The 17,677-nt window shown below is 50.6% G+C and overlaps 1 protein-coding gene across 4 annotated transcripts in view; it reads right to left on the bottom strand.

Annotated features, from left to right (window-relative positions):
- The window catches only part of RBM27 (RNA binding motif protein 27), a 1,065,407-nt gene that overhangs the window by 234,295 nt on the left and 813,435 nt on the right, over nucleotides 1–17,677 (bottom strand). For all 4 annotated transcript variants that reach the window (XM_086931662.1, XM_086931660.1, XM_086931661.1 and 1 more), the window contains one exon: nucleotides 16,866–16,970. In XM_086931662.1, coding sequence (XP_086787788.1) covers nucleotides 16,866–16,970 — 105 coding nt within the window. The remainder of the gene's footprint in view (nucleotides 1–16,865; nucleotides 16,971–17,677) is intronic.

Raw genomic sequence — 17,677 nt, 5'->3', positions numbered from 1 at the left:
GCACTCACCAAAACGCTTTTACTAGATTGTTTTCAGCTTAGGTCCCAGAACTGAATCTAGGATCCAGTCCAGGAGTTCCAAAAGTAATCTATAAAGTAATCAACTGCATTTATGTAGAAAACCCATTGAGCTCAATGTTAAATTGTGTTGCCTATTGCAACCACTGTACCTATTGTGCTTAGAAAGTTCATTTCTGCAAAATAACTACCTGAGATCATTCATAATGAGAAAAGTATATTTTGATACCGGTTGGTTCTAAAAATAAAACAACTATATATTTTATTTTAAAAACAATTGGCCTGGAGTTCTGTCCTCGACTGTGTGAAACCTTTTGCTGACTAGTGTACAACAAATGCTTTACACTGCCCTCTGGTATTGCCTTACTACTCGACCACGCTACCACTTTAGAGAGTAAGGTCAGACCTGACTTTAACCTCCGTTATACCTCTGGGATTGTGGTCTCTATACACACTGTACCTTACATGGGTCCAGTATATATAGAGCCACTTTCTCACAGTGAGGTGTAGTTTTTGGTGAGGAACTACTGAGAGCTCCAACAGATACTATATCCACCAGAAAAAGCGTTACCGAAGGTAAGTAACTTGTTCTTCTGATGGATACATCTGCCTATGGATTCCTCACCTTATGAATAGAATCCTACAGCAGTACCTCACCAGGAGGAGGGTGCCCACCTTTCTATTCAAAAGAGTCTTGCAAAATAGAGCGCGCAAAATGGCCCTCCTCACCTCGGAATTTAAGCAGTAATGCTTCGCGAAAGTGTGAAGGGAGGCCCAAGTTGCGGCCTTACAGATGTCCAACACATGAACACCCCTAGACCAGGCAGAAGCAGATGATTTAGCCCTGAAGGAATTAGCTCTAATGCCTTCAGGAGGCTCAGCCAGAGCGTAGCAGATCTTGATGCACAAGATGATCCACCTGGATAAAGTGTGCTTGTGCACTGCCTTGCCCTTGATATGACCCGCATATCCAACAAAGAGCTGGTCATCTTGACGGAAGTCCTTTATTCTGTCCAAATAGAAGCTAATCGCCCTCTTTGGATCTAAACGATGAAGTCTCTCCTCCTCTTTGGATGGGTGAGAGGGAGGATAGAAAGTAGGAAGGGTAATGGACTGACCTAGGTGGAAGGGAGTCACCACCTTAGGCAGAAATGCAGCCCTGGTCCTGAGTACTATCCTTTCAGCAGGTATGGTCAGAAAAGGAGGCTTTGAACTCAAAGCATGGAGCTCACTCACCCTCCTAGCTGAAGTGATAGCCACCAGAAAGACCGTTTTAAATGTCAAGTGTCTCAACGGACAACTATGCAAAGGTTCGAACGTAGAACCCATCAAAAAAGTTAACATCAGATTCAAATCCCATTGGGGCATAATAAAAGGAGTGGGAGTGTCAGCCCCTTAATGAATCTTAAGACTATAGGAGACTTAAATGGAGAAGGCTGAATCCAGCAAACACAAAAATGCCGACAAGTATCCTTTAACAGTAGCCACAGAACAACCCTGCTGAGCCAAATAAAGAGAAAAACAAAGAACATCAGAAAGATGAGCTTTTAAGGGATCAATAGATTTCTCTCCACACCATTTGACAAATTTAGACCACCTGCAAGAGTAGACAGACTTAGTGGAGTGCCGTCTGGCCAATAGTATAACGTCCACCATGTCAGGCGAGAGAGAAAAATAATTTAAGTAGCCCTGTTCAATCTCCACGCATGAAGGTGCAGGCTCTTGAGGTGGGGGTGTAGAACTTGCCCCTCCATCTAAGAGAGGAGGCCTGCCCTGAGAGGGAGAAGGAACGGAGGGTGCGACTAGAGGTGAAGAAGGTCCATGTACCACACCCTTCTTGGCCAGTCCGGGGCGAACAATATGACCTGGGCCCGGTCTTGGTGAATCTACCTAAAAACCCGAGTAGTCAAGGGTATGGGAGTAAAGGTGTAAAGGAGTTGCGAGCTCCAACTTAACTGAAACGCATCCCCCAACGCTCCCTGCCTCGGAAAGTGGAGACTGCAAAATGATGGGCAGTGCGAGTTTTAGAGTGGCAAACAGGTCCACCCGGGGAGATCCCCACGTCTGGAAGATGTGCCGAACTACCTCTGGATGAAGCCTCCACTCGTGGTTGGCGGAGAACTGTTGACTTAGCCTGTCCGCACCCACATTCAGAAATCAGGCCAGATGATTTGCCCTCAAGCAAATCTGTTGGTCCTGAGCCCAGGACCAGACCTGCAGCGCCTCTCTGCAGAGACGGTACAACCCTACTCCTCCCTGCTTGTTGTCATACCACATCGCGGCAGCGTTGTCCGTTAGGACTTGAACCGACTGACACGGAAGGGAGAAAGGCCTTGAGTGCCTAATGTATCGTCCGCAATTCCATAAGGTTGATGTGAAACAACCTTTCCTCTGGAGACCAAAGACCTTTGATCTCCAGATCCCCCAGATGTGCAACCCACCCTAGGGTAGCGGCATCAGGTATCACAGTGGCCACAGATGGAGAAAGATGAAAGGGCTTTCCTTGAGACAGATTGCCCTCCACGCTCCACCAAGACAGATCCGCTACAGCTTCTCTGGAGTTCCTGACTGACTCCCTGAGATCTCCATTCTGCTGATACCACTCCCTGCGGAGACACCACTGGAGCGCCCTCATGTGCTAGCATGTAGGGTTGACCAGCAGGATGCAGGAAGCGAACAGACAGAGCAGGCGAAGGACCTTCAGAACTGGTACAACCGCTCCATTGTAAAACAAGGGAATCATTTCCTGAATGTCGAGAATCATTTGTGGAGGTGGGAAAGCTTGACACACAGTGGTATCTAGTACTGCCCCTATAAACAGGTTGCGCTGCGAGGGCACCAGGTGGTACATTTATCGAAAAACCCAATTTGTACAACAGCTGGGTTGTAACCTGCAGATGATGACCACCATCTCTGGTGACTCTGCTGTCAGTAACCAGTCGTCCAGTTAGGGGAAAACAGGGATCCCCAACCTCCTGAAATGGGCAGCCACTACTGCCATCCCCTTGGTGAAGACTCGAGGTGCAGTATTAAGACCAAACGAAAGGACCGCAAACTGGTAGTGTTGCGACCCAACCGTAAAACGGAGATACTTCCTGTGCGACTTAAGGATTGGGATGTGGAAATACGCATCCTGCAAGTCGATGGACACCATCCAGTCCTCTTGTTGCAGCGCCTGAAGAAGCTGCGCTAGGGTGAGCATCTTGAATCTCTCCTGCTTGAGAAACAGATTCAAGATTCTGAGGTCCAGGATAGGACGTAACCTGCATCCTGCATCCTGCTTGGGGATCAGGAAATACCGGGAGTAGCATCCCTGACCCCTTTCCTGCTCCGGAACCACCTCAATCACACCTTTCTGTAACAGGGTAAGAACCTCCTTCTGAAGGAGAAGTAAATGATCCTCCGTGCAAAACCCCTGACAAGGAGGCTAAGGAGGCGGAAATTCCCTGAAGGGAAGAGCGTACCCATTTTCTACAAGATCTAAAACCCAAAGGTCCGAAGTGATTAATTTCCAGTCTTGTAGAAAATGGGTAAGCCGGACTCCCACAGGACCCACATGATCCAGGATGGCGGATCTGGGGCTGCTTTCCTGCATTACCGGGAGGAGTAGGGGAGGTAGAGGAGGAGGAAGAGGGCTGCCGTCCAGCTCCACGAAGGCGACCTCTGCCTTTACCTCTGGAGGATTTATACAAAGGGTTCTGTTGTTGCTGTTTCTGCTGCGTCTGATGGGGGCGAAAGAAGAATTCCCAAAACCACAGTACCTCTGAAACCGTAGCCTCTTGCCCGAGACTACAATCCTAATGATTTCGCTGTGGCCTTACTGTTCTTAAAGCTCTGCAAAGCAGAGTCAGCCTTTTCCCCAAAAAGCTTAGAGCCATCAAAGGGAAGATCCAAAAGAGCAGCATGCACATCCGGTGAAAAACTAGAAGACCTCAATCATGCATGTCTCCTAGTAGCAACAGATGAACCATTACCCTTGCCACTAAATCCGCAGTGTCCATGCCCGACTGGATAACTTGGCGAGCAGCAGCCTGAGAGTCCGCCAAAACTTCACTTAAATTACCCAAGTCTTGTTTGGATAATTTACGAAGAATCTGCTTGGCACCGTTCATAAGGGCGTGAATGTATCTGCCCAACAAACAGGTTGCATTTGTGGATTTCAAAGCCATACTAGCTGACGGAAAGACTTTCTTTGCAGACTGCTCAAGCTTCTTAGAATCTCTGTCAGTCGGTGCTTGAGGAAAGGAACCCACAGACTGCTTTGAACATGAAGCCTACACCACCAAACTCTGAGGTGAAGGATGAGAAGAAAGAAATTCAGGGTCCCCTGGGTCTGGCCTATACCACCTAGAGACAGATCTAGAAACTGCAGGAGCATAAAGAGGATCACGCCAAACCTCAAGTATTGGTTTCGTCAGGGCATCATTGAAAGGCAAGAGAGGTTCAACCACAGAGGAAGGAGAATGAAGCACCTCTGTAAGCAGATTAGGCTTATATTCAGCCACAGGGAGCAGTAAATCCAAATGTTCAGCTACCGTATTAATAACATGATAAAGGTGCAACATACTTTGAAGGAGAAGCTTTCTGTGATGCAAATTCTCCTTCCGGAGAAGCGTCCAGTCCATTAGCCTCACACAAGTTTTCAAACATGTCCTCAGACTCATACATTTCGACTTCCTCCATGTCACCAGCCTGGTATTGCTCTTCTTCGATAAACCTCTGCGCTTCTATACTAGAGCGCATCTTCGGCTGTGGCGTCGGTGGCGCCATTTGCGGTGTGGACTGCTTCGGCAGCGGAGTCGAAGGCGGATCCGTAACAGCAACCTGGGTCGAATGCATCCGTGAAAAAGGGATGCCAGATGAAGCCGGGGACTGCCTATACGGCGTCGACATCCTCGGTGCCAGAATCTGCCATGACGGTACCATCGGCATATATGGCATAAAGGGGGCCGGAGGATAATGTTGAGGCACACCCAAATTAAACGCCAATGAACCCAGGGGTCCCAAAGGTGCATGAGGCTCTGGCAAATACGCCATATATTGCGTTCAAAAACTGCGATGGATCTGAACCCGGAGTCGGAACGAAGGATGCTGGGCCGGTTCGACCTCCTTACGAGGAACCTCTGGAGTCGGACCGCTGGGGTCACAGGTGGAGCCACAGGAGCAGAAGGAGTCTCCTTATCAACCGGATTCAATATACCATCTGGAGCCAGAGAGTCTCCTGATGCCGGAGACTGCGCCGGAGTACCCGTATAAGGAGAACAGTCCGGAGTCACCTGCGGAAAATCAGATGATGAAGGTGAGACAAAGTCCTTAACACAACGCTGAGGAGCCAGAGAAGGCGGCTTCGAAGCTTGAGGCTTTGAAGAACAGCATCGAGACCCATGCCTCTTCTTCTTCTTGTTCTGTCTGCTCTTCGAGCCATGCTAAGTTGACAACCTCGACTTCGACCCCTTTTCTCCTTTCTTACTTTAGACATATAAAGTTTGCCTTCTCTTTCCTTCAATGCTTTCGGGTTCATTTTCCTGCAGGAAGAACAACCTTCGACGTTGTGATCTGATGAGACACCAGAGAGCCATCATGCGGGTCAGTGATCGACATATGACCTCCGCATTCCTTACAGGGCTTGAATCCCAATTTCTTCTGAACAGACATGGTAAAACTGGAAACAAAGAAACACTTGAAACAAAGTATCAGGTAGAAAGATAGGAGAGTCCCAGCAAATCTGTTAGCGTCGACAGCGCGGAAAAAAGGGAACTAACGTCATCATGCCGACGTGGTCTTCTTATGGCCCCGGTGACATCATGCGGTGTCGCGTGCAGAGCCATGACGCTATGACGACCTCGTCAGCGGGGAGAGCGAGGAAAAAAAAATTCTGCAGACTGCTGGCACAGGGGATATTCATAAGGTGAGGAATCCACAGGCAGATGTATCCATCAGAAGCCCCGCGTTTGAAAGAATGGTAGGAGAACTTGAGGGTGGAGTTCCCATTCATGGATCTGTGATCTGACTATTGAGCAGATCTGCAATCTGATTGTTAACTCCTGGAAGGTGTTCTGCCAGGAGAAAAATTTTGTGATGTATGATCCATCTACAGATGGTCTGTGCTAGTTGTGACAGCTTGAGAGAGTGTCCCCCCTTGCTTTTGTAAGACGTACATTGCTGCCATGTTGTCTGTACGGATCAGGACAGCTTTGCTTACTAGATGAACTTGAAACACTTTGAGTGCTAGAAAAATCGCTAGCAGCTCTAGATGGTTTATGTAAAGCTGCTTTTGCTGCAGGCTCCAAATGCCCTGAATTGTATGTATCTGGAGATGAGTTCCCCAACCAGTTAGCACGATCTGTGGAACCAGGATGATGAAGGGCTGCCCTTTTGAAAGGTTTTGTATTCCACCACTGCAGAGAGCGATGGGTGCAGCCATCCACCAACACTAGATCTGATAACAGACCCTGAGCCTGGTTCCACTGACATGCTAAGCACTCTTAAAGGGAACGCATGTGAAGTCTTGCACAAGGGATGCAAGACACCATCATCCCTAGTAGCTGCATGAACTCTCAAGCTGGCAATGAGTTATGAGGCTTAAACTGGCAAAGCAGAGTCTGCATGTTGCGGATTCTGGCTGGATTGGGGTAGGCCAAAGCCTTTTGTATATCTATTGTGGCTCCCAGATATGTCTGTGTATTGGATGGCTGTAGAAGAGACTTGGACAGGTTCACTGTGAATTCATTTTTGTGGAGCAACTACACTGTTTTGCAAGTGTGACAAGAGACAGCTTTTTTGCGAGCTGGCTTTTATGAGCCAGTCGTCCAGATATGGGAAGACGTGAATGTGTTGTCTTCGAAGGTGAGCTGCAACTACTGCTAAACACTAAAACGCTAAACTCTGGATGCGGTAGTTACTCAGATTGGGAGTACCTTGAACTAAAAATGCTGTCCTGCTACTACAAACCTTAGGTTTTTTTGCGATGAGCAGGATGTATTGGGGTATGAAAATATGCGTCCTTGCACTCCAGAGCGGGCGGGAATCAGATGGGGTACATGGCGGCAGGCTGACGCCGGTCGCGGGAGCTCCCAGAACAGGGAGAGTGCGTGAACTGAAACCAAACGGGAATGCAGCATAAAATAATGAAATAACGGGATAAACTATATACAGACCCCCAGAATTAGTTAAACAAACTCACCCAAGGCCGGAATTCATGGGTTTCGACACAGAGGTACAGCGAGGGATCTGGCGGCCTGCTGCGGATCTCTGGAAGAGGACGTAAGCGGCTTTGGTGCTGGCAGGGTTCCGGGTTGGAGGAGGCAGAGTCAGAACAGGAAGGTGGTTGCAGGAGAATAGATGCGACGTGAACTGCGGCGGTGAGGAGGAGCAGAACATTATTTGGAATAAGCAAGCTGAGGACCCTCGAAGGGTGGAAAAGAGTTGGAGCTTGAGGGGAAACGGACTGCAGGCACAGGTACAGGGGTTTCCGAAGCCGATGGAAAAGGAATCTCCCACTAAGGTATTGCACCCTGCTAAAGAACGGTGGGAGGAGGGAGCACAATTGCAAATACAGAAGTGAATACCAGCCTTCAGAGTGGGCTGGATACACCGGACGGGGGGTGGATCGGGGGGAGTGCTGTACTTAACACATTTGTAAGTAAGGAGACGCAAATCAGGAGTAGGTATCCACTACGGCCACTCCCTGAGGCTAAAGGTAGAGGCAGAAGGGGGAGAAACAGAGAGGAGGCTGTAAGGGAGGTGTTTCCGGTCTCCCCTAAGAGAAAGGTGGCAACATCTGGAGGGAGTCTTAAGCATTGTGGCTTTAAGGAGACACACGCCCCTACAAAGCCCCCTCCGTCTCTCAGTTTGTACTTTAAAATGATTGCTTCACCTCGGGGGGGGGGGGGGGGGGGGGGGGGGCGGGGGGATAAAGTTACCCCACAAATGAAGTCAGCTCCCCTACTGTTGGAAAACAGTTTCTCCCCATTGGCAGGGGGCACACAAGACAGTGAAGACCAGCGTGAAACAATGAGTGTAGAGGTAAATGTTAGTCTCACACCTACCCTAAGCACAAGGTTGGCTCAAGGTAATAGTAGAATGTTGGTAGCGGAGAGTTTAAAACAAAGAGGATATTGTGCAACTTGCAGGAGTAGTGGAAAGTCAGGTGGAAAAGTTGTTTATGAACTTGAGGCAGAATATCTTATGAAATTCGAGATATCCGAGACCATTTGTCTGAGTTGATGTTGTTTCAGACAGGCAGAAATTGAGTGAGATGTCCACTGACAGGAGTGGAATGATCGGGGGTAGTGGAAGGAAGTCACTGTTTGTTAGCAGGGAAAGTGCATGTGGAGTAGCCTCTGCCTCTTCCCATACAACTGTTTCCTCCTCTTGGTGAGGGCAATTGGCTGCTGCCCTTGTAAGGGGAGAGGGATTTTCTGTGGTAACATTTTTGGAGCCACCCCTGTAAAAGGACTGGCAAAAGGAACCACTATTAGTAGGTAATTGTATAGCCCCCATGGACTTTGCGACCTCAGTGTCTTTTTTCATTTTTTCCAGTCAGGTGTCAACTGCTCGACCAAAGAGGTGTTCCTTATCAAAGGGCTGATAGAGAATGGAGGCCTGTACCTCAGGTTTGAAACCTGAAATTCTCAACCATGTGTGTCTGCATAGTAGTACGTTGGTGTTTACTGCTCATGCTACTGTGTCTGCTTCATCTAATGCACACTTTTTTTTTTTTTTTTTGGAAAACCTTTATTTATAGAAAAAGTACACCGCTATTCAGCCATACATCCCGGAGGCCAGGCAGCATTGCAGTAGCAGGTAGGTTCATGTACAAAAACAGTGCGCAGGAGCAGTCAGGTTTAATTTTCAAAAACTAACAACTTGAGAAGGAGAACCAAAGAATAGGAGGGCCCCGGAAGGCCTTCAAAGAGCGAAGTGCCTAGGCACGACGAAAGGTTAGAGAGGAAAAAAGAGGAGAAGAAAGTGGCTGAGGACAGTACAGAAACATTGAAGGGGCGCAGCGGGAGGGGGCCGGGGGTCGCACACCCAACTCAAATCAGAATATGAAGTGCAGTACAAAGTAATGGGGGGGGGTATCACAGCAGGATGTTCCGACTGGAAGTACGGGAAGGGTTGCTGTTCAAGGTGAGGGCTGGACTTCCGGGTCCGGCTCCAGCGGGGGTTCACACAAATCGCCCCGATATGAGTTCCAGGCACCCCACACTGATTTCCACATTTTAGGCTTGCCCCTAGCCACGTACACTGTTTTCTCCCGCAACATGCACCAGTCCATGTTGGTCTCCCAAAGGCTAAGGGAGGGGGGAGCGGACGCACCCCACTTCTGGGCAATGTCCCTCTTAGCCACCATGTTGCCTAAGGTGACCCATCGGGTCTGGGCCACATTATAATCATTCGGACACCACACATTGAGGAGGCAACGTCGAGCTTCGGCCGGCAGGGCCACACCAGTCACCTCCTCCATCACCTCATGCACTCGCTTCCAGTACCGAGCCACACCAGGACACTCCCAGATGATGTGCAGGAAAGTAGCAAGCATACCACAACCCCGCCGACACAGGCCATCCGTGGAGAGCCCCATGTGGATGAGCCTGGGGCCAGTTACATACACTTTATGGAAGATTTTCAGCTGGACCAGACGGAACCGCGCCGATATGGCCACCTCTCTGGGGGAGGAGGCAGCCGACTGCCATTCTTCATCATCCATTTCAATGCCATCATTCACCCAATGCATCCTCAGTCGTTCAAGCAAGTCCACCCTCACGTTGATCAGTTTCTTATAAGTCAGGGAGATGGCGCTGTCCGGCATATAGCCGTCCAGCACCCTATCCTCCAGGGGCGACGATTCGGGAATGGCACATCCATCCAGTACGTGGGGGGAAAGAGCGTGCCTGAGTTGGGCGTGTCGGAAATATTCCGTCGATGCCAGCTGGTACTCGAGCTGCAGCTCAGCAAACGACTTAATCCTGCCCCGCGCAACCATATCTCCGACTTTAGATATTCCGATGGTGTCCCACCGGTCAAAACCCTTGGTCTTCCACAGTTTCCCCAACACGTCCGAATCGTACAGGGGAGTGGCCAGAGTAACCTTATCTTTCCAGCCGAGGGTGTCGGTGACCGCACGCCACACGTGCACCGTTGTTCTAGTGGGGCCCGTCAATCTACGATCCAATGACCTGGAATAAAGCGCTCGGTAATAGTTACCGTCGTTAACCAGCCACCGATCCATGGCATAGCCCGGACTGACCGCAGGGCCATAAAGGCCATGATTAACCGCCGCAAGTTGGGATGCCCAATAATACCGCCGCATATCCGGCAGTGCAATACCACCGTCATAGCAGGGAATAGTCAATTTAAGCAGTGAGATTCTCGGCCGCCCATCCCACAGCAGTGTCCGCTGCAGGGATTCGATCTCACCGAAATATTTGGTCGGGATCGGGTCTTGAGAGTTCTGCAATGCATAGAGGAAGCGGGGCAACGCCATCATTTTGAACAATGCGGCCCTGCCCATCAAAGAGATAGGCAGTTTCTTCCAGATCTCGACATCCCTCCGCAAGCGCTCGAGCGGTGGCAGAAGATTACGCATATATCGGACGCGGGAATCGCGCGATATATAGATGCCCAGGTATCGGAAGCCCTGCTGGGTCACCTGAATCGAGCATCCACGGGGGAGGCGTGGAGTATCACCACACAACGTATACAGTGAGGATTTAGACCAGTTAATCACCAGTCCCGAATAAGATCCAAAGGTGCCCAGCAGGTCAAAGACCACGATGAGCGAGCGGCAAGGGGAGGTGAGATAAAGGAGGATGTCGTCCGCGTAAAGCGACACGCGGTCCTCAAAGCCAGGCGACCACGTGATCCCCGAAACATCAGGGTGCGTTCTAAGCCTTGCCGCTAGGGGCTCTAGCGCTAGCGCAAACAGGAGCGGCGAGAGCGGGCAGCCTTGCCTGGTGCCTCTGTGCAGCGTAAAAGAGGCCGAAAGCCGACCATTAACAGCCACATTAGCCAGTGGTGCCGAGTATAACAGTCGGACCCAGCCAATATAGGAGGGCCCGAAGCCCAGTTTGGCTAATACTGCCCACAAATAGTTCCACTCTAGGGAGTCGAAAGCCATAGTAGCGTCAAGCGAGGCTAGGACCGCCGGTTCGTCAAGCGAGTGGGCGCGTGCCATAACTGCGTGGAGTCTCCTCAAGTTAAGTGCAGTGTTCCGGTGCGGTATGAACCCGGACTGGTCCGGATGTACCAGGTCCGCAATCACGCCCACCAGCCGGTTGGCCAGCAATTTCGCCAAGATCTTGGGTTCAGCGTTGAGCAGCGAGATGGGCCTGTAGGACTGGGGCAAGTTCCGCGGTTTCCCCTCCTTGTGAATCACCACAATAGTGGCGAGTCTCTGGTCGGGGGGGAGTTCCCCCTGCGCGCAGGCCTCGAGGAACATTTTGCGCAGCGGTGCGGCCAGCGCATCCGCCTTCAGTTTGTACAGCTCGACCGGGATACCGTTGGGACCCGGTGCTTTGCCAGAACTCAGTGAGCGGATCGCCAAAGCGACCTCGTCATCCGTCAGGTCGCGATCCATGTCCTCACGCTCAAGATCAGAGAGGCAGGGGAGGTCGATGTCATCCAGAAATGAGGCCGAGGCGGACTCCGGTAGGGGAGTCGCGGAGGTATAAACCCTTTCAAAATATTCAGCGAAGGACCCGGCTATGGCCGCCGGGTCAGTCAAGGTTAAACCATCCTCACCCACCAGCTCCGGGACCACCCGGGACGCCAATTCCCGCTTGTCCAACCAGGCCAGGAGCTTACCGGCCTTGTCGCCGGAATCATATATTCTGCCCTGCTGTTCCCTGCTCAAGGCCCTCGCTGCGTCAGTGGCGGTGGCGCGGAGTTCGGACTGCTTAAGCGAGATGGCATGGATCAGGTCAGGGGACGGGCCCAGTGCCAGCCGGGCGTTCAAGTCTGCGAGATCGGTTTCCAGCCGCACCACGTCTTCGTCGCGACGGCGGCGTGCCTCAGCAATCAGGGAGAAGGCCTCGCCACGAAGAACCGTCTTGAAAGCCTCCCAGAGGGAAACAGCAGAGGCAACGGAGCCAGTATTTTCTGCGAAGTACCGGTCCATAGTCTTGGCCAGGAGAGATCGGGTCTTCGGGTCGCGAAAGTACCAGGGGTTAATGGGGGCCACCCGCGAAGACGCAGGGACCTGGAAGTCAAACGAGACCCAGACCGGCGAATGGTCCGAGATGCCGCGGGCCAGGAGGCGCGCGGTGGAAACAGTCTGCGCCTGGGCCGCCGGGGCCAGGACGTAGTCCAGCCTAGAAAAGCTGCCATGAGCACCCGAGAAAAAGGAGTACTGTCGCTGAGTAGGGTGGAGCAAACGCCAGCAATCAACCATCCCCATGGAACACACAAAATCAGACATCCAGGACTGGGAAGGGCGAAGATCCCTGGAAGGAAAGCGGTCCAGATCCCCTGAAACAACCGAATTAAAGTCCCCACCCACCAGTAACAGTCCATCAGGAAGACCTAAAATGGCGCCACCCAGGTCCCTGAATGTGGTCTCCTGCAACCCCGGGGGAACATAAACCGAAACCAAAACTAGCGTGCGGCCCTCCCATTTACCCACCAGTGCCACGTATCTTCCCCTATCATCAGCCAGGACAGACTCCACCTCCAACGGAAGAGACGCGCGCACCATGATGCCCACCCCCCTGGAGCCCGAAGAGAAACCCGCATGAGCCACCATTTTGTAACCCCGTCTATTCAAGGCCTTACAAGCGTGTCCCACCAAGTGCGTCTCCTGTAATAAAATGACATCCGGCGAGCAACGCTTAAGCATTTGTAACACAACACCCCTCTTAATACGATCCCCCAACCCGTTTACATTCCAGCTCAGCAAATGAAGTAATTCACCCCCCATCATCAAGGACGCTCCGCGTCCCCCCCCCCACCCACATCAGCACCCGCCATAGCAAAAAGACAAACCATAGGCTCCTCAGCCAGAATAAAAGGCAAGAAAGGGAGAAAATACAAAAGAAACACACATCCCAACTACCCCCCACCCTGCACCCCTGCATCAGACTAAAATCCACCCCAACTAGCAGTGTGCCTGTCGCCCCTTAACTAACCTACAAAAAGCCCACGAAGGAGAAAGGAGGCATCCCATCCCCCCCGTCACCCCCCATATCAATAACAAAATGAGTCAATTGAAGCTACCATAGCAAAGGCCAAAGCACCTCACGGCTACCCAGATCTCGGAAGGCAAACAGTCAAAAAAGGGTCACTCCTGTGGTGCCGCGTCTCCGGTGGTTTCCTCCGTCTGTTCGGTCGATTCAGGCCGTTCCTGTGGCAGGGTGTCGAGCCAGTGCCCCACGTCGTCCGGAAAGTCAAAAAAGAAAGTCCGGTGGTCCCGTTCAACGCGAAGCTTGGCCGGATAGAGCATAGAGTATCGCAGGCCCATCTCCCGAAGTCGCCGCTTCACCCCGGTAAAGCTCTGCCGCTGTTTCTGTACGGCCTGGGTGAAGTCCGGGAAAAAGTTCACCTCCGAGTTCTGGAAACGGAGAGGGCCCGCGGTCCTCGATGTCTGCAGGATAGCGTCTCTGTCCCTATAGTTGAACAGCCGCGCGATGATGGGGCGTGGGGTAGCTCCCGACTTAGGCGGCCCACCAGGGATCCTGTGGGCCCTCTCCACCGAGAAGAACTTGCTCAAACCCCCCGGTTGCAAGTGTTTCACCACCAGGTCTTCCACAAAGAGTTCAGTCGAGTCCTCCTCTGCCTTTTCCGGTACTCCGGTGATGCGAACATTTTGGCGCCGCGCGCGGCCTTCGAACTCGTCCAGCCGACGCGCCAGCACGCCATTTGCCAACTTCAGGTTGCGCACCTCCGTCTGGATGTCGGATACATCAGTGACCAGACTGGATGTCTTAAGGTCCAGAGATTTCACCCGGTCATTCGTTTTCCCGAGATCCGTCCTGATGAGATTAAGTTCAATTTTCAAGGAGTCGACCTTGCTGGACAGTTCCTCGCGAAGTGTGTGCACCTCCGACCTCACTCCCGATATCGCGCCCATGACGTCCCTGAGCGTTATCTCGGAGTCGTCTGGCGATTCCTCTCCCCTCGGGTCTTTTGCGCGAACCACCTGCCCCGGTGATCCCTTAAACTGGGAGAAGCGCTCAGGAATAGTGGACTGGGAATGAGATGGTTTCCTGCTAACCCGCGGAGCCCTGCCCATATCCGAGCCACCCTTGCCCGCCATGTTGGCAATCACGGGACAAGGGGGGATGCCAGGGGTCGAAGAGTCCCGCGGGGCACGTCCAATGTGCACCTAAATGTCCCCAAGGTCCAGGTCTAGGGTCGCCCAGCAAGGCGATCGGATCTCAGGAGCAGACCTCTGGGACGGAGAAGCTCTGGCAGGGAGGAACTCCGTAGGGGCACCGCTACAGCCCACCTCGGCACAAGCGATGCGGGAGGAGCCTCCGGGAGTCGTCGACGCCACTAAGGCCAGGAATGTCCAATTTTCATTCCGAGAACGGGCGCCGCATCAGGCCCGGCTTAGCTACCGATTCCCACCATCGTGGGACAGGATAGAGAGCAGGATCAATTCGGAGGATCGGGAGGTCTTCGGAGCTCCGAGCTCACGCGGCCATCTTGGTTGGCAGCGAAGCTCCTCCCTCTCCTAATGCACACTTGATGGAGGTATTGGTGATAAGTGTTCCCTCTTGGATCTTAGATTTGTGCTCATCAGGCAGAACTTGCATACGTTTTTCCAGCTCATCACAATGAGCCCTATCGTATCTGGCTAGAAAATTTTGAGCATTGGCAATGTGCCAGTTTTGAGCTGCCTTTGAGGCTACCCTTTTACCAGAGGCACCCATTACCTTCGACTCCTTATAAGGAGGCGGGCGTTACCTGAAGTCTGTGAGTTTGCTCTCTTATGAGCATTAAAGAGCACAAGAGAGTTCAAAGGTAGCTGACCCTTGATGTATGGAGGGTCAGTAGGTGCTGGCTTATAATTTTTCTCAACCCTGGGCGTAATGATTCTTGCCCAGACAGGGTCCTTAAAAACCTCACCTGCATGCTTAAGCATCCCCTTAAGCATTGGTAATGTATGTGTACTTTTCCGAGTGGAGCTTAAGGTCTCAAACAGGAAGTCCTCCTCTAAAGCCTCCTTATGTAGTTCCACCCCATGGTAATGAGCAGCCCCGATAAGAAGCTCAACGTAACCTATGTTGCCATCAGGATATGATGGCCTGGACGGATATTGGACTGATAAAAGTCCAGGTCAGTGTCTGTGTGTGGATCAGTATCATAATCCTCCCATGGGTCAACATCTTGTGGCCGATGAGGATAGGATTCCCTTCATTCTGTGCGTCAGGTGATAGTGGTAGTGAATTAGTGGGTGTAGTGAGTAGTTGAGGATTAGTAGGTGAAGGAGGTGGCACATAAGGTGGTGATGGGTTTGTACTCAAATTCCTTTTCTTCAGGGGTATATGATGCTAATCCTGATGGGCCAGTTTCCTTTTTTCAGGCAATTTGGCATGAAAATGTCCAGTATCTGGGTTAATAACCAGTTCTTTTTGTTTCAGATCCGAAGGTGGAACATCGGACAGAGGCTCTTTTGTCGGAGTCTTTATCTTTACTTGTAGTTTTCGACCTGGAAAGTTTTGGCTCCGAACTCTTCAGCACCGAAGATTTAGGCTTGGGCAAAGATGGAGCATGGACATATTTGTGTTTCAGCGTCAAGGATTTCAGCTCATGCCGGCATCGGGCCGACTAAAACCCGAGCCGTAAGGCAATGGGCCCACGGGCGGGGTGCTTGAAACTTTTTCTCGGTGCCGACCTTGGCCCGCAGGCAGATTTAGGACCGGAGCCTTTTTCGGTTTTGGTTGTTGGGGCAAGGGGGTTTTTGTACTCTCGGTATGCTGGCCCGGTGCAACTTGGTCCTCTTCTTCCATGTTGGAGTCGGCCTCTGACACGGAGACATGTTCCTATTCCTCGGCTCCTTGAGGGTGTGTTTCTTCTCAGTCGGAATCTTCGGCGAAGATGTCTGATACGGAGCCGCCTTGCTGTTGCATCTCATAACGTTGAGCCTGACGGTCACGAAGCGTTGTCTTTGATCGAAACGATAGTCATGTATCGCAGTCTTTTTCGTTGTGTTCCAGGGACAAACAGAGATTGCACACTTCCTGCAGGTCGGTGCGCGGAAATTAGGCGCGACACCAGGGACAGAGCTTGAATGGAGTCCGTTCCATCGACTGCTAGCGAGCCCAGCGCGGTTAGGCCCAATGACCCTCCACGAATTTTCAAATCTAAGATTCTTGGTTCAAGACGATACGCGGAGAATTGGAAACGCTATTGAGAAGCAATACCATCGAGGGTAGAGGATTGCACGTTGAAGGGAACACAAGAAACAGAGACAAACCGGAACGCAGCAATTCACATCCGAACCCGATGGCGGAAAAAACAATCTAACAATGGAGTTGATGCCCATGTGCACTATCACCGAAATGAGCAGTCACCTACCTAGTGACTGGAAAAGACTTCTTCGAACAAAAACAAAGTGCAAACATCCGGACCAAACACTAGATGGCAGGCTAGACACAGCATGTGATCTACAGCTCACATGCCTTGAAAATAGATCTTCCATTAATTGACTTGACTTGGTTCAAATTACAACTCATCTTGTTATATGCCCCAAATTTTCCTTGCCAAAATGGTGCAGTTTAAATCACACTTTGAGGTTAAAACGTTTAGAAGGCACAACTTTTATTCTGGACACCATGCAACTGAGCGCATATAGCAGACAAGTAGTAGAAAATCTCAGTTTTATGCAAGAAATAAATGGCATACCTCGACTTGCAACTGAGAAAGCTTTTTCCGCAATTCTGTTGCGTCTTCCCCAGATGTCAGCCTTTTGTGAAAATCCATTTCAGCATCTAGCAACTCCTTCTGAGCCTTTAAAAAGGAAAACAATACATTTTTAGATGTATACATATATTGTTACAGTCATAATATTTTGTCCAGTGGCAAATGTTGAATGGTATCCCCAAAGTAAAGCTTGCTTTTAAAAATGGGAATTCTTCTAGATAATGGATTTAATTAGATGCAAAAAATAATAAACTCCAAGTCGACTTTGTAGTTAGCACCGTTAACTCTTGGTGTATGAGTGCAGAACCTGGTGGATAAATGAATACCTAGTCAATATAAAGAGCTCTCATCCTTTGAGTATAGTCCAAAACTTGTCACCCTAGTTATTATGAGATAATTTCTAATAATGTAATTCTTAATTGCCTACATAGGGTGGCACCGTTACTGTTACCCACACTACTGCAATTCAGTAAGACTGGAAATAAAACCACCTCGGAACAATCTCCCACCACTATTACTTAGCCACCATCTCTCTTCCACTCTGTGAACATAATTATGGACAGCGACTCATAGCTTCCCAGCTATGTTTTTTCTACAGAAATATCCATACATGAATACATGTAAAATCCTCTCCCAAACACTGCCCCTCATCTACTTACTACTACATACGTTCTTTCCACAGCATTACTCATTGATGCCTACACAAGTTTCCACAGAAACTACCACTGCTCCTGGCTTTACTTCATTAACATTTCGATAGTTACTACTGATACACCCCACAGCTGTAATGATTC

Source organism: Lissotriton vulgaris, chromosome 7 (genome assembly GCF_964263255.1).
Source record: "Lissotriton vulgaris chromosome 7, aLisVul1.2, whole genome shotgun sequence".
NCBI lineage: Eukaryota > Metazoa > Chordata > Amphibia > Caudata > Salamandridae > Lissotriton > Lissotriton vulgaris.
Note: the sequence above shows the minus strand (reverse complement) of the source record. Positions and strands in the feature narration are given on the sequence as shown.